This window comes from Leptodactylus fuscus, chromosome 2 (genome assembly GCF_031893055.1).
Source record: "Leptodactylus fuscus isolate aLepFus1 chromosome 2, aLepFus1.hap2, whole genome shotgun sequence".
NCBI lineage: Eukaryota > Metazoa > Chordata > Amphibia > Anura > Leptodactylidae > Leptodactylus > Leptodactylus fuscus.
Window position 1 is genome coordinate 75,158,268 of NC_134266.1, and position 26,226 is coordinate 75,184,493.

The window sequence follows — 26,226 nt, forward strand, 5'->3', positions numbered from 1 at the left end:
AATTTAGGGACTTTTGAGGGATCATGACCTAGTTTCTGTAGGCAATGCAGAAAAAATCTGCAGGATCCACCAACAAAGATCTAATGTCTATGGGCAGTTTAGTAATGTCTTACGTCATCTATTTATATATGTATAACTACATATAGGCTTTATACAGTATATGACTGTGTTGCCTATGTTAAGCCCAAAACAAGAACAAATCTAAATTTTTTAAAAATGTTTAATTATATTTGCTGTTGCTGTTTTTAGCAATTAAGTTTATGAAGTAAATAACATATACGGCTGGGGGGAAAAGTAATACAAGTCAAACTATCCTCAGTTTGATACACAAATCTACATTTAACCCTTTACTTTTTGGTGGTCCAGTTTGCTATGATTCCCAAGAAGAAACTGTACATTAGACAAGTATGTATATCTTTGTTCTTACCCCTAGCTAACTGAATGTAATTGTCTTTGTTACTTCTTGATGGAGTCAAAGATTACAGCATTTAAATCTCCAAAAAATATTAAGTTGTTCTCAGTTGCGAAACTAGGAATGGCAGGGCCCCATGGCGAACTTTTGACATGACCACACTTTCCCCCCTGAAGACCTCGACCAACTGACACCCTTTCCCTCATTCCTGCACACAGTATTATGCCCCATAGTGGCCCCTGCACACAGTATAATGATAGTGTTTGTGGGGATCGCGGGCCCGCTTTCTCACTTACTGATCCCAGCTCCTGATCACAACCCCGGTAGTTATGCCCCAAGTGGTCCATGCCTGGCCGAGAATGAGAGTTGTAAATTGAAACCATAAGATGAATTGCTGAAGCAGTTTCCATCTTTATTACCCACGACTGTCAGGTGGCAACCTTGTAATAGTAAGAGTAAGAGAATAGCCATTGTAGTTGACCGCCATCTTTCCTAATAGACATAACAAGGAAGTGGCTAAATAGAATTTTAACAGCATGGTAGAAATGAGAGGGAGAATTCATTCTTTGACTCCGATCAGCAATATATTGTGTCCTTGGACAATACATGTATATGTGAAGGTATGTTTTTCGGTTTTTTAGGGTATTGTAACATCCACGTTGTTTGTACAGGTTGAGTGATCTCTGATACCAGTAAATTTGTTATTCATTCTTTTTTGTGTACAAAGCAGAACCTGTTACAGGTTTCATAAGATTAAGGATATTTATTGCCAAATTCTTCAGAAGATCAACAAATTTTAGGCTGTGAACTAAGGAGAAAGATAGTTGAGAAAAAACAACTATTAAAGGGAAACATCAGAATCAGTGTTTGACTGGTGTGAATAACATTTTCCGCTGTCCAGGGGTGTAGCTATAGGTAGCAATGGGTAGCAAGCCCTGGAGCGTCAGGGGGTCCAAAGATCTCTCTACAACGTAAGAACACACCGGTGTTACTTAGCACATGGTAAGTGGAGATTCCATGACAGATTTTGTATTGGAGCCCTGGACCTTGAGTTTATTCATTTGCTGCTGCCTCTCACTCTCAAGAAGGGTTTTGGCAAGACAATATCTGAGGCACTATGTGGTTGTAGATCTGCTATACCTGTCACCAATACAGCACTCAAACTCTATATAGTCATGGGACAAAGTAGAAGTTGTGATTGCCACAAAAGTTATGATATTCATCCTAGAACAACTTGATATTTTAATGTGAGAGATCTTTGTGAATGGGTGCACTTGTCCACAAAGTGAGACACCTACAGTGGGGCAAAAAAGTATTTAGTCAGTCACCAATAGTGCAAGTTCCACCACTTAAAAAGATGAGAGGCGTCTGTAATTTACATCATAGGTAGACCTCAACTATGAGAGACAAAATGAGAAAACAAATCCAGAAAATCACATTGTCAGATTTTGTAAGAATTTATTTGCAAATTATGGTGGAAAATAAGTATTTGGTCAGTAACAAAATTTCATCTCAATACTTTGTTATATATCCTTTGTTGGCAATGACAGAGGTCAAAGGTTTTCTGTAAGTCTTCACAAGGTTGGCACACACTGTTGTTGGTATGTTGGCCCATTCCTCCATGCAGATCTCCTCTAGAGCAGTGATGTTTTGGGGCTGTCGCTTGGCAACACGGACTTTCAACTCCCTCCAAAGGTTTTCTATAGGGTTGAGATCTGGAGACTGGCTAGGCCACTCCAGGACCTTGAAATGCTTCTTACAAAACCACTCCTTCGTTGCCCTGGTGGTGTGCTTTGGATCATTGTCATGTTGAAAGACCCAGCCACGTTTCATCTTCAATGCCCTTGCTGATGGAAGGAGGTTTGCACTCAAAATCTCACGATACATGGCCCCATTCATTCTTTCATGTACCCGGATCAGTCGTCCTGGCCCCTTTGCAGAGAAACAGCCCCAAAGCATGATGTTTCCACCCCCATGCTTTACAGTAGGTATGGTGTTTGATGGATGCAACTCAGTATTCTTTTTCCTCCAAACACGAAAAGTTGTGTTTCTACCAAACAGTTCCAGTTTGGTTTCATCAGACCATAGGACATTCTCCCAATACTCTTCTGGATCATACAAATGCTCTCTAGCAAACTTCAGATGGGCCCGGACATGTACTGGCTTAAGCAGTGGGACACGTCTGGCACTGCAGGATCTGAGTCCCTGGCGGCATAGTGTGTTACTGATGGTAGGCTTTGTAACATTGGTCCCAGCTCTCTGCAGTTCATTCACTAGGTCCCCCCGTGTGGTTCTGGGATTTTTGCTCACCGTTCTTGTGATCATTTTGACCCCACGGGGTGAGATTTTGCGTGGAGCCCCAGATCGAGGGAGATTATCAGTGGTCTTGTATGTCTTCCATTTTCTAATTATTGCTCCCACAGTTGATTTCTTCAATCCAAGCTGGTTGCCTATTGCAGATTCAGTCTTCCCAGCCTGGTGCAGGGCTACAATTTTGTTTCTGGTGTCCTTTGACAGCTCTTTGGTCTTCACCATAGTGGAGTTTGGAGTCTGACTGTTTGAGGGTGTGCACAGGTGTCTTTTTATACTGGTAACAAGTTTAAACAGGTGCCATTACTACAGGTAATGAGTGGAGGAAAGAGGAGACTCTTAAAGAAGAAGTTACAGGTCTGTGAGAGCCAGAAATCTTGATTGTTTGTAGGTGACCAAATACTTATTTTCCACCATAATTTGCAAATAAATTCTTACAAAATCAGACAATGTGATTTTCTGGATTTGTTTTCTCATTTTGTCTCTCATAGTTGAGGTCTACCTATTATGTAAATTACAGACGCCTCTCATCTTTTTAAGTGGTGGAACTTGCACTATTGGTGACTGACTAAATACTTTTTTGCCCCACTGTATATTCATATTCAGCCTATATGTGGTCAGACTGATTATGCAGCAGGGGAAGCCACCCTTTGTTTTCGGTATTGATGGAGGTCTCAGCAGTCAGACCCCCACCGATCAGGTATTTATACTCTATCCTATGGATGGCATATCTTATCCTATTTGTGGCATAACTCCTTTAAAAATTCCTCCCATGATAAGTCTCCCTCAGCGACTTCATATCATTAATTCAACTTTTTACAATTTGTTTTTTATTTAAATTTTTTGAAAAATATTTTTGGACTTACTTGCCATTTTATTATTTGCACAGTTACATAGTTATATGCATTATAAACTACCGGTATACGGTATTCTCTAGGTGACTGTGCTCGAAGCAATTGCAACAGGTTTTTATATAGCAACTTTACTGTTACTCTGCCAAAGGTTACTTTCTACTGTTTAAAGCCAGCATCTAATCTTCTTAAAATTGTATTTCCTGCTGCTTAAATCCTGGATCATTCTTGCTCAGCCCCCCTGCTGCTGTGTTTTCTCCCGGCAATGGCCTAATAGGCATCCTTTAATTATGGGCTTTTATATATTATGTGCTGGAGTGAATGGTCGTAATATTGAAACAAGGGCTTGTAAGTGGATGTTTGGACAGCTGGAAAATTCTTTTCAGGTCAAAGACATTAACATGCAGATATGTGTATATAATGCCATTGTCCTTTTCACAAGTGAGGCTAATGTTAAAAGAATCTGTATTTATTCTGCCACAGTAAACCTAATGTGGTATGGCCTCGTGGCATGTGTGTTCTTGTTCATGTTACATCTACATGACTATGTTCACATTCACACAGGAATCTCAATCTGCAGCACAAAACCAGTCAGAAGAAGGATTATTATTTATTTATTATGCTTACTTATATAGTGCCATCATATTCCGCAGTTCTTTACAGACATTGACAGTCACTGTCCCATATAGGGCTCACAATCTACATTCCCTATCAGTATGTCTTTGGTGTGTGGGATGAAACCGGAGTACCCGGAGGAAACAAAGGATAAGGCCATGTACACAACACAGATGTCAACAGGCCTATAAGCAGGACATGTCCGTTCTGGATTATTATTATTATTATTATTATTATTATTATTATTATTATTATTATTATTTATTTATATAGCACCATTAATTCCATGGTGCTTTACATTTGGGGGTTACATACAATACACAAAAAGTACAGGTAGATATAATACTAACAATGACCGACTGGCACAGTGGGGTAGAGGGCCCTGCCTGCGAGGGCTTACGAGGGCTTATGAGGGAAGGGGGGTAGAGACAGAAGGAGAGGGGGAGACAGTTCAGATGGTGGTGTGGTGATAGTGTTATTGGAGGTTGTAGGCCTTCCTGAATAGGTAAGTCTTCAGGGCCTTCTTGAACCTTGTGATTGTGGGGGTCAGTCTTATGTGTCTTGGTAAGGAGTTCCAGAGTATGGGGGATGCACGAGAAAAATCTTGGAGACGGTTGTGTGAGGAGTGGATGAGAGCAGAGCAGGAGGTCATTGGAAGATCTGAGGTTACGTGTGGGCAGGCAGGTGAGATTAGTTCAGAGATATATGGAGGGGACAGGTTGTGGATGGCTTTGTATGTTAGCGTTAGTAGCTTGAACTCAATTCGCTGGGCTATAGGTAGCCAGTGGAGGGACTGGCAGAGGGGAGCAGCCGATGAGGATGGGGGGGAGAGGTGGATTAAGCGAGCAGCGCAGTTTAAGGTGGATTGGAGGGGGGCGAGGGTGTTAGCTGGGAATCCATGGAGAAGGGTGTTGCAGTAGTCTAGGAGGGAGATTATGAGGGCCTGGACGAGCATCTTTGTAGTTTCCTGGGTGAGGAAGGGGCGAATTCGGTGGATGTTCTTGAGCTGGAGGTGGCAGAAGGTGTGAGGGCTTGAATATGTGGCTTAAAGGATAGGTCAGAGTCCAGGGTTACCCAAAGGCATCGGGCCTGTGGGACAGGGGTAATTGTGGTTCCATTAACTTTGATAGATGGGTCAGGTGGAGGGGCCATACAGGATGGGCTAAAGATGATAAACTCTGTTTTCTCCATGTTGAGTTTGAGAAAGCGGGAGGAGAGGAAGAAGGCTACGGCCGCTAAACAATCTGGAACTCTGGCCAGCAGGGAGGTAATGTCTGGTCCAGAGATGTAGATTTGGGTGTCATTGGCATAGCAGTGGTACTGAAAGCCATGAGAACCTATGAGTTGGCCCAGGCCAAGGGTGTAGATGGATAACAGGAGGGGTCCTAGGACGGAGCCTTAGGGGACACCTACAGAGAGAGGGCGAGGTGAGGAGGTGGTGTGCGAGTGGGAGACGCTGAATGTGCGGTCGGTGAGGTCTGAGGAGATCCAGGAATGGGCCAGGTCTGAGATACCAAGGAATGAGAGAATTTCTAACAGGAGGGAGTGGTCAATTGTGTCAAAGGCAGAGGAGAGGTCGAGGAGGAGGAGGACAGAGTAATGGCGCTTGGCTTTGGTGGTTAGCAGGTCATTAGTGACTTTTGTTAGGGCAGTTTCAGTCAAGTGCCGGGGTCTGAAGCCTGACTGTAGTCTGTCAAAGAGCAGGTTGGATGAGAAATAGGAGGAGAGTTCGGAGTGGACATGCTAGATCATCTTTTCTTATAAGGCTCCATGAACACAAATGTTTTTCACGTGTAGAACACTGACCCATTATTTTCTATATTTTGGGGTATCACATGTCCGTGTATGGGGCTGTGAACCTATGGCATTACTCAGGACAGGTCCTATACCTGTCTGTTTTGTGGACTGGGCTCGCTGAAGCAAATCAATGAGTCTGTTGAGGCACAGACAGCACATTGGTATCTTCTATGTGTTTTCTGGGCTGTTGCTACATGGACCTGTTACTGCACATGTTCGCGCTGCGCTGTTCCTTGGCTATTAGATATTTATGCCAAATGGGTGTTAGAATGGACCCAAAGGTGTTAGAAATTGACAAGTAGGAGTTACCAGCTGGGGGTTTGTACCTATACACTCTCACACCTCTTTGGTAAGAGGAGTGGTAACACCCATCTGTCATTCTGTAATGTACTATGAATATCAGGATGACCCCTGTTTCATCATGGGGACTATATGGATAGAACTGCATATCCCACAGCCTATTGACTACTCACTGACTCAGATCTCCTGAAAATGGATACAAACTTACATTTTTTTATATAGGATTCAGTTTTAGAACAGATCTGCTGCTATTTTTTTTTTTTTTAAAGCAAAGAATATTACATTTTTGTGTTCAATAAAAAAAAAAGAACAGCGACTATTTTCTAATGTTTTGGCAGCTGCCTTTGTACTTATTTCTATGTTATTTTGTTAAAAATTTCAATAAAAATCAGTTAAAAAAAAAAAAAGAACAGCAACAGATTTTTTTTCTTTTTTAACCTGAGCCCTATACACACAGACGACCAACTGATGGGATCAGTTTGACCAATTTTAAGCATTGCTGTTAAACAAAACCTTAGGGCTAGTTCACACGGGGACATGAACGCTGATTTTGACAGCAGATTTTGCGGCCAAATGGCAGGAATTTGTTTTATAAATATTGAGTTATGGATTGGTTTCGTGTATTCTTCTTCAGGTATCCTGGGGCCGACTTTACGTGCAGAAGTTGGAAATACCTTGAAGGTTCATTTTAAGAATATGGCTAGTAAGCCTCTTACCATTCATCCACAAGGAATTTCATTCGGAAAACTGTCTGAAGGTACGAGAGACTTTAATTCCTCTTAGTCATTCATCATCTTAAATATTCAGGCAAAAGAAAATCACATTTACATGTTACATGAGCTGTTTCCCTAGATTGGGTCCCCCTCCTTTCCCACCTTCACCCTTAGCACTACCAGCCACAATCTCTCACTCCGTAGTTCCAACAACCACAGCATACATACTGAGAGCCTTCAGAATCCGCAACTTCACATGGCTTTGGTCACTGCCATATATGATTGAGTTATTTCTCTGTTGTATGCCAGAAAACTCCTATAACATGAAACTCACTATCAAAATATGGGTCATGTCCTATTTTTGTCCATTTTTACAGACTTCTCCATACACTCAAATGTTCGGGGATCCATGAAAATGGGTGCAAGATGGTTGTGAAAAACTTGGCAGAATCTGACACTGATTTTGAGACGTATTGCATTCAAAATCAATGACCGATTCCACCCTGATTCTGTCTCCCATTGTTCTCAGTTCTATACAGAAGGTGGCGGTGTCTGCAATCCCACTTATAAACATATACATTTTCTTACCTACCTGTTCCTCCAGTCTTTTCAAATGCCTTACATGAAAAGTGATGATGTATTTTCATTTGTTCAGGAGTAAAGTATGCTGATGGTACTTCATCCTTGGAAAAATTGGATGATTTTGTTCTGCCGGGAGAAATCTACACCTACTCCTGGGATATTACTGAAGATATGGGGCCTAAAGAAGCTGATCCCGACTGTTTAACTAGTAGTTATTATTCAATGGAAAACCCAGTGCAAGATGTGAATTCTGGTTTAATTGGTGCATTGCTGATATGTAAAAAAGGTAAAGATTTATATGTCACGTCATTCTTAAAGGGGTTGTTATGAGTAGCATAATGGAGATGGTATAGCTCCAGTTAGAAGACTTCTTTGATTTCTTAAACTGCGACTCTTGAAGTTTAAAGGACCTCATAAAAATGAGAAGAATCAGTGGGAGTTGCCAACTATCTTATTTGCACTGGAACCTTTGAACTGTCCCCAGACCGATGCTCACTAGGTTTATGAACAGGGTAACCTGATGGAATACAGGCCGTCTCCATCATTGCATGTGCTAGATATTTTCAATTGACTGTCCATTTTAGGAAAATCCCTTCTGGAATTAGACCTCCTCAAGGATCTAGTGTGCTTTTTGGGCAAGTATTTCTAACCCCTATCAGGCAGCTGTCGCTTTTGAAAAACTGAGGCAACTTATTACTTCTTTAATGTAGAAATAAATGGCTACCACTGGAGTGATCATGTAATACCTGGTCTCACTGAAACTATCTCCGCTCTGGATCTTAGATGGGGTCAACAAAAGAGGACCTTTTCCATGTATATAGGTCTAGGTTTATACATTGAAGGGGTTTTCCAGCACTTAATAATAGATGATCTAGGATAGGTCATTGAAGATTAGTCAAGGTCCAACATATGGGACTCATGCAAATCAACTGTGCAAAGCAGCACTCCCTGTGTGGGACTTATACTTCACAAGACATGTGACATCACATTCATTGGTCACATGTTCAAATTCATTCCCATTCATGTGAATGGACTAAGCTGCAATGCCAAGCACAGCTACTAGTGTGCAACACTGTGCTTAGTAAGTAGTGATGAGTGCTGCAGTCTCATAGATCATCAAGTATTAAGTGTGGAAAATCCCTTTAAGTTAGCTTGAATTTACTTAAGGATTTCAAATTTAATAAAATATTGCAACATACTAACCAAACCCTTGAGTGGCTTTAGTACACAACATAACTACTGAGTGGCCATAGATAGACACTTTGTAACACAATATTAAAAAGCAATATTGTCTTGAAAAGCTAATCACTTCCAGCCAAGAGTAAAGATAAGGAAAGACGCATCTTTGGATCCTGCAGAACTGACTTAATTCTTTCCCCATTGACTATTAGGAAGCCTAAACGATGATGGAACACAAAAGAACTTCAACAAGGATTACGTTCTGATGTTCGGTGTCTTTGATGAAAGTAAAAGTCGGCAAACCTTTTCGGCAACAAAAGAAAGCCCTTTAATGTATACCGTAAATGGATATGTGAAGGGAGCTCTACCAGGTATACATTTTTACAACTTTCTCAGTAAACTTTTTCAGCCTACACTTAAAGAATTGTTAGTGGGAGTGAGAGTGCTAAATACAAGGAAAGAATTTCCATCATACTTTGGACCTCAATGAAACGGAATAGAGATGTAAAGTATAGGCAAGGTATTCTTCCAGTTTTCCATTTCTTTGAGTCTTCTATGAAAGGGCTTCAGTAATAAAAAGATATAACTTTTCAGACCCTAGAGTATAATAATTGGAGACCCTGAAAGTAACCGCTTTTTAATGTGTATAGGTTTCTCTTTGGGGGTCCCAAGCAGACTCCACGAACGGAAACCTGAACGCAGATGTGAACTGGGCCTAAACATCACATTATAAAATACAATTCTAGTATGTATAATGGTAGACATGTATACAAGCAAGTACAGATAGATAGATAGATAGATAGATAGATAGATAGATAGATAGATAGATAGGAGATAGATAGATAGATAGATAGATAGATAGATAGACATTGATATGCTGTATATACTTACACATATACACATCTACTCACACACATACATTCATATACAACATATACACACCTATCTACACACATACAGGACTCACACAGTATATAAGACATAATGTAAACACATATACACATATTTTATCCAAAAATATACTTACATGTGGCTGTGCAGCTCTGTCTAGCAGTGCAGAGAGCAGATACATCGTACAGGATGTCTCCCCTCACACTCCGATACTGAGGAGTAGGAGGGGTGGAACAGGAAGCTGCTGTGTGCGGAAGCTTTTACAAGAAGCATCTGCAGCCCTGCATCTAGCAGTGATTTGTCTTCTGCCCATCTTCTCCTTATGGTAGGGAAGGTATGGGGCCCTAGAGGGTGTGGGGCTCCTGGGCAATTGCCCAGGACCCCCACCCCCTAAAGCCAGCCCTGGGGCCCGTTACCAGCTGGAGGTAGCAGCCTATTAAGGGGAAAAAAAACCACAGGGGAAGCGTCTGTCCCCGGGCCCCTAATGTCCCGGGCCCTGTGGCAGCTGCTACCACAGTAGTTACGCCACTGCTTGTAGCATAGTTGGGATGATTGTTTTCCATCTTAGTATAACATCTTCCTGTAACTCTTCCAAAGGCTCCCGCCATGGTCTAAAAGCAACAAAGTTAATTTGAATTTCCTAATGATTTTTTTTCTAGTTTTTCTATAGCTTCATGTGTATGCCCGACTGTCGAATAAAAGTCAGACTGTACACTTTCTTCTTAGAAAAGTTTGTGCCCCAAAAAGTTTGTGTACGTGTGTTGGGAATTTGCAAACATATAAAGCCATTCTTACATTGTATTCACTACACCTCTTATGTGGGTGCTGTGTAAGTGTCGCATAATGGTATTTGTGTTTCAGCGTTCACGGCCTGTGCTAATGACAGAATTAGTTGGCATATACTGGGTTTGAGTTCCAAACCTGAATTTTTCTCGATTCATTTCTTTCAACATTCTCTGGAGCAAAATCATCATAAAGTCTCTGTAATAAGTCTGGCTAGCATGGCATCCACCACCGCAAACATGACCGTGTCACAGACTGGCACCTGGAATATATCTTCTCTTGTTGAAAAACATCTGGAAGGTAAGGTTTTCATTAATGTAGCCATATACCTAAACAATACTTGGCGTGAAATGTATACGTTTGTAAGCAGAAGAGAATACACAAGAGAAATCCTAATGTCTTATGAAATACAGACGGCGTTTGTTCATTACTAGGAAATATCTGATATTTGGCCATTAAACAACATCATATATACCGAAATATACTTTTAGACTTTAACTTAAAAACATCCTTAATCCTTGCTCTTATGACCCAGATCATTTTGATAATAATATCGTTCTTTGGTACAAGATGCAAAAAATACCTTACTTAAAAAAAGTATTGATCTTGTGATGGCACCATATCCCCTAAACCATATTACACGTGGAGTATTCCCAGGTTGTTCTATAAATGTCTAATAGTTGTGAGTCTCACTTCTCAGACCCTCGCCTATCAGTCATTTTTGGTATACTCTGTGGATATTGTGTCTGGCAAGTGCGGAACAAGAAGATAAAACCCAACTTGACAAGCACGTTACATTCATGCACAGGGATGTGTACAGTAATCCATCCACTAGCATGTACTGTCAGTGAAAGCGATATTAACCCCTCCACTTCCCTTGACCACCAGGAAAGCTGAGCTTAACCCTTTCACTACCCTAAGCCATTAAAGGGATTCTACCATTAAACTACCTTTTTTTCTAATGAACACGTCGGAATAGCCTTAAGAAAGGCTATTCATCTCCTACCTTTAGACGTGGTCTCCGCCGTGCCGTTCCATAGAAATACCGTTTTTAACTGGTATGCAAATGAGCTCTCTGCAGCAATGAGGGCGGGCCCCAGCGCTGAAACACCGATGAGTGCGTCCCCATTGCTGCCCGAGAGCTCTTTCCTGCGCCGCCTCCTTCTTCTGCAGCAACTCCCCCTCTTCTGGCTTCTCTTGCTCTTCTAATTCTATACAGGAGCATAGAGAGGCCACCCCAAAATGGCCACCGGCCGGCTCCTGTATTGAACTGCAAGAGCGGCTACCCAAAAATGGCCGCCAGCCAGTTCAATACAGGAGCCAGCCGGTGGCCATTTTGGGGTAGCCGCTCTTGCAGTTCAATACAGGAGCTGGCCGGCGGCCATTTTGGGGTGGCCTCTCTATGCTCCTGTATAGAACTGCAAGAGCAAGAGAAGCCAGAAGAGGCGGAGTTGCTGCAGAAGAAGGAGGCGGCGCAGGAAAGAGCTCTGGGCAGCAATGGGGACGCGCTCATCGGTGTTTCAGCGCTGGGGCCCGCCCTCATTGCTGCGGAGAGCTCATTTGCATACCGGTTAAAACCGGTATTTCTACGGAACGGGGCGGTGGAGACCACGTCTAAAGGTAGGAGACGAATAGCCTTTCTTAAGGCTATTCCGACGTGTTCATTAGAAAAAAAGGTAGTTTAATGATAGAATCCCTTTAAGGAACATAGAATTAACCCCTTTCACTAACTCGGACCACCAAGAAAGTCTGAAAATTTTCATTCATTTCCTTTTGTCTGGCCATCTATGTAGCTCCTTATGTAAGATAATACATTAATAAAGAAGATAACCTTATGACTGAATTGTTATATGCTTTGTTCCTTTATTAGCTGGTATGCATGGTCATTTGAAGGTAGAGTCATGTGCTAACACAGAACACCGGACACATAGAACATCTATTTTTCAAACAAGATATATTCAGAAGTGGGACTACTATATAGCTGCCGTAGAAGTTAATTGGGATTATGCATCTGGGACATCAGAGAAATCTGAGAGGTAAGTATCTGATACTTTAAGAAAATCAACTTCAATCTTTATGTAAATGAGCTAATTGGTGCAAACAAGGTGTGGCCAAGCCTGCCGGATTTTCACCTCTTAACATAAAGATAGACATGTTCTGATGTGCTGATTATAAGCAAAATGACTTCCCTGGCAGATATGGGCACAGCCTGAGTGCACCAGCTTCATTGTATACAGATTAAAAATTAAGTTTCTCAATAGAAAACTGTACTTTCATACCATAAACAACATCATATATTGTAAGTGGTTTACAAGAGATTTTGGTGGTTGTAGATTCCTTTTAAGTGTAAGTTACAGACATTCCTTCTTTGAAATTGACAATTCTGTATTTCACTTCACTTTCATCTTTTTGATTGGGCATGTCTGACAGTCGCTATACGCATCTATTTGGTTGTACATGCCCAATATATATCACACAGTAGTTGGATCGAAGTGTAAGTGTAACAGTTATTTTAAAAAAGTTTTTACTTATCGACCGCGCCGCTGCTCCCACTGCTGCCTCCTCTTCACTCGGCAGTAAGATGTCTACATCTCAGCGTAGGCGGGGTGATGCGGGGTCGCCTCACCTTGCCTCATTAGAGATGCGGCGCTGAATATTGTCTGCTAACTGATACCCTTCAACATTGGGGATCCCCTTTTTTCTGAGACTTTCATTTTCTAATTAAATTGATCAAAACCATAATATGGTGCAGACAAACGCTTACACATTTCAGATGGAGTAGACTATTGAACTCTCACTTTGGTTTCCAGTAAGCATCACATGTGATTTTTTTTTTTTACAATTGTAAAAATGTTTTAATTTATAATTTAAGGTACACAAAAGGTAAAAACAAGATTAGTTTAATGGGTTCCTTTGGTTTCTGTTATCTGTAGTGCTCAGTAGCAAATGTTGGTATTAGAATATCAAGAGCAGTAGTAAGGGTCAGTTCACACCAGCATTCAGGGACTCTGTCCCCCATTCAGCTTAAAATAGGCAGAGAGAAAAGTCCTGGAAGCAGAGCCTTCCTCTTTGCCGATTTCAGACGGAAATTGGGCGAAACCCAGCAGACCCCATTATAGTCTATAGTGTCCATGGTTTTCTCCGAGTAACCACTTTTTCAGTGGATAGGGTTTCAGTACAGAACACCGGAATGCTAGTGTGAACTTAGCGTAATCTACAATCACTGCAAATATAAAAAGATTTATCTGACATATTTCTTTACATGGCAGAAATACAAAGTATTGTTCTACTGTGTAGTAATGGACGTCTCTCTCGCCCTTAGAACGTACTGCCACCATCCATTTAAGAAAGTAGTCTATAAGCAATACACTGATAGCACCTTCACAACTACCGTGGATAACACCAGAGAACTTGGATTGATCGGGCCAGTCATCCGTGCCCAGGTCAAGGAAACAATTATGGTGCGTATTACAGACTGTTATTTAAGGTTAATTTCTGACAGCTGGTCATTGGATTAGAAGCAATTAAAGGAGTTTTCTGGAGCTTTAACAAATTTGCCTGCCAGAACGGAATGATAAACTCACCTGTTAAAACCCTGAGATGTTGCAGCACTGTTGCTTTACTGTTCCCTGCTGGTTTTGCACTGATGACATCACTTACAATGGTCACATGATTGCTGCAGAGATATAGTGGTCTCATCAGTCATGTACATGTAAGCATCACCACCGAGGCCATGGACTGTCCAAGACCACTAGAGTAGGGACACTGTGTAGACGGGGGATTTTAATGGGTTAATGGGTGAAGACTGTTTTTTTGTTTTTTTTTTATTTCATACTGTTTCCCGCTGGTATTCAAATTAAAATTGAAGGTAAAATTACAGTCCAATAAAATGTCTCATAAAATATGCAATAATTCCCAATGTATATGCCCATTCTATTGACCGATCTGTAATATGCACCTTGACTAACCACAAATACAATAAGAGGTCTGGGTCTATTGTAGAAAGTGATTCTATACAAATAATAATTGTCATATTGCTACGATATTCCCTTAATATGTGATCAGTGCAGGTCTTACCATCCGAAACTGCAGTGACGAGCAGAGTCTAGTATTGGAGCTCAGTCTCATTCACGTCACGGGGTTGAGCCACAATACAAGTCAATGAGTCTGAGTTGTAATGTGCTTTTATCAGATCCTGGGCCTATGTTGCTTATGTTCTGTGCTCGGCTAAAATCTCCTTTATTCTCATGATTGGTCATTGTCCCAATGATCTAACCTGGAATATTAAAAGAGATGTTCATGGAGGCTTTTATATGTTGTCATATGTATTTCCAGGTCGTTTTTAAAAACATGGGTAGCCAACCCCACAACATATATCCACATGGCGTGTCATTACAAAAATTCTTTAAAGGCTATGTTCCAGACCTAAAAGGTATGGCAGTTTTACATTTCATTATATGTTTAATTCACAATGTGTTGGTTTTTTACAGTTTGTTGTAAAGTTCCTGTGGTAGAATTGTTAGCAACATTATCCATGTTATTGAGAACGAGTAGTACATATGGTACATAGTACATATATATTGGTCGACGGATACAGGTGTTGAGTAGTTTATTTTTTAATACATATTCTCTGATCTGTCTAATATGTTTTTGGGCTAGGTGAGGAGGCACAGAATAGCACAGTGATGCCTGGAGAGACGGCTACCTATTTCTGGACTATACTGGACTCTGATCAGCCTACAAATTATGATCCACAGTGTTTAACAAGAATATATCACAGTACTGTTAACATAGAAAAGGATTTGGCATCGGGACTTCTGGGCACACTTCTTATTTGCAAGGCAATGGCATTAAATACTAGAGGACTACAGGTAAAAACTTCCATAGAGAAGACATATTACAAAAATTAAGAAACACATGAACAATATTTAGAATTATTGTGATGGTTTATGTTTCAATGCAATAGACAAAATATTAGACAGCACCTCCATAGTAAAATAAATGTACACAGAATAATAAGTATATTGAGTGTAAACTGCAATACTGTTATAGTTATTAACTCTAGATATATGTTTGAGGTTCTTAGTGCACTATTTGATAAAATTGTGAGAGCCCATCTGCTAATCCGCTAATAAGGCCCCCTCATACAGATGGGAATCTACGCTAAACAGACATGCCGGTTTTGAGCCTAGATTTAGATCTACAAAGGGAACTCCATACAAGTATAATGCAGAAGTATACTCTACTCTAACTAAAATAGCTTTGGACATACGGGAGGAGTATAAGTCCAACATGTGATGGATGTGGCTTCCTGCACATTGGACTTAAACTCCTCCCGTTTGTTCAAGGATATTTTAATAAGGTGTAATTGGTTTTTATTGAGTTTTATAACAAACAAGGTAAATGCACAGTACAGAATACAGGCAATGGTGCGAACAACATAGCAAGCACCTGTGCTAGTGGACATACAAGTCCAAAAACAGGTAAGGGAGGAGAAGAACAGGGGTAAGAGAAAGAGAGAGGGGGGAGACAAAAAGACACCAGGGAGCACACAGACATCAAGGGGGAAAACGAGAGGAGAGGGCAGAGGTCGCCAGGGCAGAGGGGAGGGGAGACCGGGTAGGATTATGACAAAAGACTAGAGAACTCGGATGACTTCCAAATCACCACCCACAGCCACCAGAGGGTATCAAACTTAGAGGAGGTAGGAGAATCCTCCACGACCAAGGCCTCCATCCTCCTAATGAGGAGGAATTCCTGGAGCCATTCCATCAATGAGGGGGTTACAGAGCTACGCCAGTGGCGTGGGATAACTGTCCTGGCGGCCATGAGAAAGTGACGCAGGAGAAGGCTATTTTAATTAGAATTGCACATATCTCATTTTTTGCTGTGGTCTCCCACTGCATTATAGAAGCTCAGCAAAAAGTGAGATATGTGCAATTCTAATTAAAATAGCCTTGAACAAACAGGAGGAGTGCAAGGAATTGAGCAAGGAATGTGGATCTTCCCTAATACAACTGAAATTCACAATAAGGTATTTGCTGCTTTCTTCCTAGGAAAAGGCTGATGAGGAGCAAGTTTTAATGTTTAGTGTATTTGATGAGAACAAAAGTTGGTACTATGACCATAACAAACCAAAAGCTTGCAACAAGGTGCTCAACAAGGACTCAAAGAGCTTATACAATTCTTATGTCATCAACAGTAAGGCATCTCTTCTCTTCTTTTTTTTTAATACATAAAATGAATTTAAATAAGATTGAAGTGGTCCACCAATTCCAACTCTGTATCCTTCAATAGGTCCTGTTCCACTGATTTTGGTGCTATTGGAATTTCTTATCTATTACCTACCATTCCCAAGCAATCATTGATGTTAGTTCCAGGACAATTATGCTCTGATACAGGTGGGTGGTTTTACGCTGGAGTAAACAGTATGGGACCGCCCACTTGACAGTAGAGAACGTAACTGTACTGAAATTAACAAATGATTACTCAGGAACAATGAGGGCTAGAGAAAAAAAATTCCAACTGTGCCGAAATCAGTAGAGGTGATGAAAAGTCCTCTTTAAGTCAGAAGGAGGATCATACGTCAAGCGTGACAGAAATCGTTATCTAAGAATATGGGTGGGAATGTTTCCTCTCTCCCTTCTGTTATGATCCGATATTTTTCCATTGGTGATATACAAGAGGACAGAAATGAGAATAACACTATATATTATAACATATACAGTGAAAGTTCTTTGAGACAGCCACCCAATATTGCATTGAAATGTTGTATTCTTGTTAGGCGGTCTTCACAAAGAAGCTGGACTGAAAATCTGGTCTGGATAAAGGGGTGGTTTTTGGAGAGGTTTCACTGTAGAATGAGGAGTTTCTGAAGATACTTTGTAGAGATCTATGAACATTTGTATAATGCTGTAAGAATAGTACTTATAACCAGAATGAATAGAAACAATCCAGGATTACTTGAGATATTTATCGAATTAACCAAAGGTAGAACTTTGCGCTCTTTATATGTGGAGGACACTTCATTTGTCAGCCGCAGTCTCAATTTCAGTGACAAAATGTTCCACTGAGGACAACATTTTCTCATCTACTGATGCAGCCTCATGATCCTGTCATGATCCATAGATCACATGATCTATGATGCGGCTACTCATACCAGCCATAATGAAGCGTTGGGTGGACGCCGCAATATGGCATGTTGTGATTGGTTGGGCTGATCGAGCCCCCACTGATGGAAGTAGGAGGTGGGAGTATTTAACTTTGACATTTGACATGGTATGTGCTGCGGTTATCAATTGTGCCCACACTATGCTTCTATGCGGAGAAGCTGTACTGTACAGTAATTTTCAGTTCCCTTTCATTGACTCCTGATGATAATATGAGAAATACTTAGGCTTATTTATTGTGGGTTAAAAATCTGCTGGTTGTGCCACCCTGTGTCTGGGGTCCGAGGATCACTCCCTTGGCGTGGCATTAGGCCAGTAACATTGGGATGTGCTCTTCTCTTTCTGGACTTTGCTTGGAATATTTTGTTCCAGATAATCCACATGATACAGCTTTGATTCAATTATATATTAGGGGTATTGATGTACAGCATGTGGAATTGGTTTACCAAAATGATGCATCATGTAATGGATAAATAATTGATCCTTACAGTCATAGATGCTACAATGTATAATGATTCCTCATATCACCATACAAATAAAATGTACAGTCTTAGCAGACAAAGAAGCCCAGGAGTATAATGGATTACCTTATCTTGACACTTCTCTTTTGAAGTAAGCCGGATGATAACCAGACCTAATGCTGTTACTGAAAATCATAAGACTATAATTGGATTAATAGGAACATGAAGGCCGCCATATGTGGTCATCTGATACATTCCTCCCAACAGGTCCTGCATAAACTATTAGCTGGGTCTTGTTTTAGTCGCGGCTCCTTTGATCCAATTATTCATTCCTTGTTAGGCTTCATTTCTCAATAATCTGGTAGAATAAATATTATTTTCTTGGTTGACTGTCTTTTTATTGTTACAGGCATCAATGGAAATAGCTATGAAAATGCAATTCTGGGATTTTGTCACAGCCATGTTGTTCAGTGGCATGTTTCAAATGTGGGGGTGCAAGACGAAACCATTACATTACAGCTTAGTGGGCTTATTTTCCGGTATAAACAGGGAAATGGAGACATGGTGACGCTCTTTCCAATGACTGCCGAAAGCATATCTATAGAAATGAGTAATCAAGGTAAATTCATTTGCATTATGATACATATGGCTAAATACATCGACTTGGGAATTAATGGTACATCATCCATTACAAAATGTTGGGAGCCCAACCTGTTACAATTGTTCCAGTTGCCAGATCTATACAGTGTACAATGCCAGAAGGAGCCAGTTCTGTCTACTGTGTAGTGGCTGATCTGGGATATTGTCGCTCAGCTCCCATTCAAGTGATAGTTCAGTATTGTAGTTAGTTTCAGCCCAGTTGCAGCTATACTTATTGAACTTTTATATTATGGGCAGCTGTTCAGAGCTTGCTCTACTGTGTAGACAGAAGTTCAGTGACCATTTGCAAACTACCAGATTACATAAACATGTCAGATTCCTCCTGAAAGTTGTGTGATACCTTCCCTCCCTACTTTTGTTGTTCCTCTGTATGTCTCTCTATACACAGAGTGCTGCTGAAGGTATTATTTGTGCCCTGTGGAAGAAACCATAAGTGCAACAATATAGTAGATGAGACCTGACAGTGATTAGCTGCACAGTTAAAAAATTACACTGATTTTCACTATCTGTCTGTGAGTACTTTGTGCAGAATCGCCAGTGAAGTTCTACAAGATGTGGCTTCCTATTACTCTTCCATGCCTCCTGCCTGCAAGATGAAAACCTGGATGAACCTATCACAAGCAGGAGGCTTGAGAGAGATATATAAGAGCATCTGCATTATTATATGATAATAGCCTGGGCTGCACTATTTAGGCAAAAACATTTTTTTCAGCTAGGGTGCTGTACTAACAAAGCTTCTGCCATGTCACATATGATATTTGTTTTACTGCAGGTGTTTGGACATTTGGAAATTATAACTCTAAGGTCACAACTTTGAGATTTAGGAATGCAAAATGTGTACATGAAGAAGATTATTATCCAGATGAAGGATTTAGTTTTGACTATCCAGAAGTTAGATCGGATTTAGGAGAAGACTCTGAAGAACTAGAATTTACTAATGAAGATATAGACTACAATGAGAAAATGGCTGCATTGTTTAATATTCGATCACTTAAGAACAGTAGTAGAGCAATATATGAAGGTGTAAATCTTACAGCGATCGCCCTAGAAGATATATTGGAAAGCAGTGCTGAAAATGTAAATATTTCTGCTAACTCAACAAAGGGAAATGAAGATTTCAATGAAGAGGATTTTCTTAAGGAAGATGTCATTGAGTACGTCTCAAAAAATGATACTTTCCTTAACACTAATGAAAGGGAAAATTTGAGTGAAAAAAACGTGTCGCAAAATGTCCTTCAAGATCAGTATGACAATGTGAATCAAACAGAAGAATTGGATAGTTGGATTCCAAACAATACAACAGACTTAGAAAGTGAACCAAACATTATTTTGCCAACTAATTCCACATTATATGTCCAAAAATCCTCAGTAGAAGAGGATGATAGAAAATCAATAGAGATGCAAAGCGATGGCTCAGACATTGCAGAATCTAGAAATATCGACAACAGATATATATACTATGATGATTATGGCGAAGATCTCTCTAGCAATGAAAGAAATGATGAATTACAGAATTCTATTACTGACAGCCAAGGTCCTCAGGCTACTGATATCCAGAAATCAGATGACAAAGTTTTTCTATTGGAGAGACCAGAAAACGTTACAGAGTCACCAAAATTAGATAATGTCACAAATCAAGTAACTCAATTTACAGAACAAAGTGATGTTAAAACTCAGGTTATATCAACGTCTAACAATAAAACAGATGATTCCATCGATGGAGTGAACCAGGTGCCAGCTAGGCCATCACCATCAGCTATACCCACCAATCTCCATGGTGTCACAACCACTACAAGTACACAGGACAGTGCGCCTGTCCAAACTCATACGACCACCACAGTTTCATCTCACAACAGAGTTCATGACTTTTATGATTCAGAACTTGCAGAAATGTTTGAGTAAGTCACTTTGATTGCTTTTCCTACTATGCTATATATTATCGAAAAAGTGTATACCATTGTATGAGCTGGAAACAGAATCCACACAGCTAGTCTGTATGCATATGAATTCAGTCTTAGGCCAGTTGCAGACAACTGTGCTGCAACCAGCCTGCCGTGAATTAAAAGCACGGGCGACACGGGGATGTTCCCCGTGTGCTGTCTGTGCCAGGGCCGTGCTTTCGCGGCTGCTTTCATTAAATGAATAGGAGCCACGGAAACTTGGACCACAAAATAGGACAACAATAGGACAGGAATAGGAAATTCACAGTTGTGTGTATGAGCCCATAAATAAAGAATGGGTCAGTGTGCTATCGGTGAAATACACAGATAGCACACTGATCACAGCCACAGTCCTCTGCAAGGGACCGAGTTACAATAAGGTTAAGATCACACCTGCGTTTGGCATGTGGAACCGCTGAATAGAAACCTAATCTGCTTAAAAAAGCGGAAGAATCCAAAAGGAATCACCAAGGACCGCGCTCTCACAATGTTGTAGTAGAGTTCCAAGTTCTTTATTCAAGTCACAAACACACAACGTACGTTTCGGGGTCAACACCCCTTTGTCAAGTGTTCAAGGTAGCGCCTGTCCTTGAACACTTGACAAAGGGGTGTTGACCCTGAAACGTACGTTGTGTGTTTGTGACTTGAATAAAGAACTTGGAACACTACTACAACATTGTGAGAGTGCGGACCTTGGTGATTCCTATTGGATTCTTCTGTTGTCCTGGTACTTGACCTTCAAACACCTTTGGGTGTCTGGACCCGGCTGCTCCCCATTATCAGAGAGGAACCCTCTGCTAAATGGCTCTACTGCACTTCAAGTAGTTGTGAATTCCTCGCAACTCTACAAGGTGAGAGTCATTGATTTACTGGATCTGAGCACCCTACACCTTGTAGTACTTCACTATGCAGCTTGGTGTTGTTCTTTCTTTTTCTCTTTGAGCTTAAAAAAGCGGTTACCCACGAAAACATGTGGACCCCAATGGGGTCCACGTGGTTTCCGCCCGAAAAAGTTGAAAAATGCGGAAAGAAAAGCACTTTTCTCTCTGTATTTTTCAAAAGGAGAGGGGAATGGAATCCCTGTAAAAGATCTAACGCTGGTGGAACGGAGCCTAAGACTAGTTTTTGTGATATATGGTATTTTATTCTCACTTTTGTCTACACATTTTAAGGGGACAAACACAATTGTGTGATGAACTCGATAAAGTTGGTTTCTTTTTTTAAACTTTGCTTATCCATATTCCCTTATTTGACAGCATAATGTTTATAATATTAATACTAAAAATTGGAAAAGAAATCATAAGAAAGAAGGGTGCTAATACGGCCATCTACTAATTTAGAAGAGAAAACAGAGACTATACAATTAAAGAATAGGTCAGATGATTCTAGCACAGTCTTTAGTAGATCCCCTGTCCCTATGTTAGTTAAAGTGGTTATCCAAATAAAAAAAATACCTATCCATAGTTTACATGATAAGTGTAGGATTGATGGGATGTTACCATGTACTAAAAGGACATACGTTCACTGCCACTATTCAATGTCTATAGGTCAGATGGATACAGCTGTTGGCTATATCTGTCACTCCCATAGATATCCAGCTAAGCGGCAGAGCACATATGTGACCAGGGCTCCATTAAAACTTCTCCGACACAGGTGCTCTAGTCCCTCCTTGTAGGAATTATTGGAGATCCAGCGATCATACATCTATCACCTGTCCTGTAGATAGGTGATAGGGACTATCTTTGTAATTGGGAATAGTGACCATCAGGTCTGTCAACATTCATTTGTAAGGACGAAACTACACATTGAGCAAAAACTGCATTTGTTGTTGCAGATTTTGTTGTTTGGAAAGTGGCTTTAAAAGAAATTGGAAATATGAGGGCGCATTAACACGACCGAGTTTCAGCCATGAAACTCAGTCCATGTGTTGGCTATTTAGTGGCCTGTACCTTATATCGGGAGAGGGTCTCCTAGCAGTATAGGAGTCCCTGCCTCCCAGTGACATACAGTGCGATACTGTAATCGGAATCAAGTTTGGGTTACTAATTACAGGACAGTATGTCGCTGGTAGGCAGGAACTCCTAGCAGTGTAGATAACTATACTGTAAGTCTAAGTTCACACGTGAATTACGTGTGGCATAATTTGGTCCAGAAAAAAACGTTCCTAATTAGGAAGCGGTTTTTGGACTTTGAGACCTTTTTTGGAGCGCCAGGCGTTTTTTCCCTCCTGGTCAGTGAATGGACCGTAAAAAAACGCGTTGCAGTTTTTGTCAAAAAAAAAAAAAAAAACGTGTCACGGTTTCCACCTCCCATTCACTTCTATTGACTTCCTGAGGCGGAATATGCTTCAAGAAAGGTCATGTCACTTCTTTTTTCCTATAGTGGCAAAAAAATGCTAGTGGAAAAACAAACACTAGCAGTCTCCATAGACCACCATTGTGAGGGGGTGGATTATGACGTGGATTCCGCGCCATAATCCGCCCCCTCTGTGCCCATGTGAACGGGCCCTTAAGGGTTCTGCTCCCGACATAAGTTGCAGGACTGTAAATCCAGTCAACACGCGAAGAGTTTCGCGGCTGAAATTCGGTCGTGTGAGTGTTCTCTAATGGAAGCACAAATATACGTCTCTCTTCTGCCAAATCCACTCCTGGTTTTGGCTCAAAGAACCATAGCAAACAACAAAAAAAAATCATATCTTTTCCGCAACATGAGGCCTCAGCCTTAACAAGCAATAGAATAGAATGGAAGTGCAGCCACATTAAAAGACATATTTGAGCCTGAATGTTTTAGGGGGGTTTTGTTGGTTTTTTTTGAAAAACAAAAACTACTGAATATTTGCTATATTATGTAGGTTTTCTCATTATAATTACTTCTTATTCTTCAGCGCTCATATACTTGGAAATATCATTGAAAGTATCTTTCACCAGGAGACAAGTGAGGAAACATATACCGTAGAGAATGATATATTAATATCCAACGAAACTGTAGAAAATAATCTTGAGGAGCTTGAAAATCAGTCATTTACAACTGCAAGTAACATGACAGAAGAAAAACCCGCAGAAAATAAAAAAGTATATTACAAAAGGATGTCAAGGTTTCAGATCAATGAAAATAATAAGCAGAAAGCAGTTGCTATGAATCTCAAAAAGAAAAAGAGAGCAGGGAAGGTGAAAGGAAAAAGAACTGCTGTGAATAATGACCAATCCAATGTGCGTGGCTATAACAAAAATGGCACCTTGAATGATGAACACGCGGCCCTAAATAACTCTTTACACAACGGTATAAAAAATGGGACATTTACTCCACGAGGACTCGGTCCAAGAGGACATAATCCCAGCAGTCTAAGACCTCGGGGGAATAATCGTGAAATTTCAATTGGAATATTCAGAGCAAAGGAAGGTGACTATGCGGAGTATGACCATGATGCCAACTTCCTCATTGATGACGAAAAACCCAAGCCTAAATATATTACATATGAAGAACCATATGTTATACAGACAGAAGATGATGTAAACCGTTATACTAACCCTGACAGGATAGTAGAAAATTTCCTACGAACCTCAAAAGGAACAAAAAGGACTTACTATATTGCGGCTGTGGAAGTGGACTGGGACTACGCCGGAGGCTCAAGGAGGTACGTGTCTCTGTTCCTTCTCAGTTAATATTGAATTACTAATTCTATTATATTATTTGATTGCTATAAACTTGTACATTTTTTAGTTCATGAAAGCTCTTGTTCCTCTCACAGATCTACTAATAATTCTAAAAATTTGTGCCAGAAAACTGACGTACAAGCCTTGTACCACGTTTATGTGTCATTCAGCACACTGTTTGCAGCATGTTCAACAAGGGGAGGGTCTTGTTGGGAAAGGATTTTCGCACAGAACAAGGCTTAAGATGCACCATTGGGCACCAAAATTTGATGTATTTTTTTGTTTAAAACTAGGCCAACAATATATCACCTATAGGGTTGAGAAAATTTCACGATCGCAATCGGAATTCCGAACACGATCTTTATAGGTGGGATCGAGATTGGTAGTATTTCCCACAATGCCTTCACACTGAGTATATAGTGTATACTCAGTGTGAAGGCTCCGCTGCGGTTCCATAGGAATGAATGGAAGCAGCCGACACACAGCCTTAACCCCCTGCGCGCCGGCTGCCTCCATTCATTCTAATGGGAGACTAAAGTAACATCTCTAGTAGCTACTTACCTCCAGAGATGGCTGCTCTTCGCCTCACTGCCGCTCCAGCTGCAGTCTTCTTCACCTCGCTGCCCCCTCCCTACCAGGTAAGGAGAGTGTGGGCGGGTTAGGAGAGTGCGGGCGGGTACAGGGCGGGGAGATGTGACATCTCCCCTCCCAGTACCTGCCCACACTCTCCTAACCTGGCAGGGAGGGGGCAGCGAAGGGAGAAGAAGACTGCAGCTGGAGCGGCAGTGAGGCGAAGAACAGCGGAGCAGCCATCTCTGGAGGTAAGTGGACACCAGGGGGGACTAAGTAGCCAGAGGATTTTAAAAAAATCCTCTGGCTACTTAGTGATTCACTACACAGTGTGGATTCTAACAATTCTTAGATTCCATGCTGTATAGTGAATAGGATTGCTTTTAAAATCCGATCTCTGATTAATAAAAAAATCCCATTGACTTGCATTGAGATCGGAATTGAGATCGAGATCAGGTTCGAATGAAAAATGATCAGAAATCGGATTTTAAAATCGATCCTGAAAAGTCAGGATCGGCTCAACCTTAATCACCTATCTATTAAAAAAGGAAATCTGCTCCAATGTCTTAAAGCAATGCTTCTCAACTATATTTTTCAAGTTCCCTGTAGTATGGCATTTTTTTTTTAGATTTGCACAGGTATTTGAAATGGCCATTCTCTGAATCGGATATCCTCAGATCATGTTGGTTCTTTTGGAGATACTTGAGCATTGGAGTTAAGAAACAGTGGGATAGATTTACTAATGAAAATGGGCCAAAATCCTGGTGTTATTTGTGCCACAACTATAGTACATGTCTTATACCCCATTTATTAAATGTTTTAGACCCTTTTTATGAACTGCCCGAGAGAGGGGTGGATCCTATTGGGAAATGGGTGGGGCTTATTGGAAAAAGGCATGGTTTAGTAAACACCAGACTTATCATTGAGCTTCAGCCATTGTGGAAAATCTGGCACAGTTTAAGACTGTCTAGTTTATCCTCACCTGGCATGAAAAAAAAAGTTACAGTCCATTGGAAGATGCACATAATTTACGATGAGACATTGGGATCCGTGATTTTACCTATACTCAGGACAGGCCAATCAGGTAAAACCACAGATATTGACTTGTGGAGAGTATACATTAACCTATAGGTTAAGCATGACAATGAGAGTAGTAGTGCAATAGATTCATTGGATATTGGGAAGGCCTTTGACCCTGTGGAGATGAACTTCTTTTGGGGAACTCTTTTGAGTTGAGGGGTGGATTGTTGCCGATGCGACGGAGAAGCTCGCTCTCCTTGTACCCTGACAATATGTTCATATACCTGGCGGACATGGGGAGGTGCTCTGGGAGCACTACT

General features: G+C 40.8%; 1 protein-coding gene across 1 annotated transcript in view; it reads left to right on the forward strand.

Annotated features, from left to right (window-relative positions):
* The window catches only part of F5 (coagulation factor V), a 70,852-nt gene that overhangs the window by 5,548 nt on the left and 39,078 nt on the right, over positions 1 to 26,226 (forward strand). The window contains exons 3-14 of the mRNA XM_075263995.1: positions 6,920 to 7,042; positions 7,654 to 7,866; positions 8,972 to 9,130; positions 10,512 to 10,733; positions 12,304 to 12,469; positions 13,756 to 13,894; positions 14,769 to 14,865; positions 15,093 to 15,304; positions 16,490 to 16,634; positions 18,473 to 18,682; positions 19,496 to 20,621; positions 23,548 to 24,297. Coding sequence (XP_075120096.1) covers positions 6,920 to 7,042; positions 7,654 to 7,866; positions 8,972 to 9,130; positions 10,512 to 10,733; positions 12,304 to 12,469; positions 13,756 to 13,894; positions 14,769 to 14,865; positions 15,093 to 15,304; positions 16,490 to 16,634; positions 18,473 to 18,682; positions 19,496 to 20,621; positions 23,548 to 24,297 — 3,562 coding nt within the window. The remainder of the gene's footprint in view (positions 1 to 6,919; positions 7,043 to 7,653; positions 7,867 to 8,971; positions 9,131 to 10,511; positions 10,734 to 12,303; positions 12,470 to 13,755; positions 13,895 to 14,768; positions 14,866 to 15,092; positions 15,305 to 16,489; positions 16,635 to 18,472; positions 18,683 to 19,495; positions 20,622 to 23,547; positions 24,298 to 26,226) is intronic.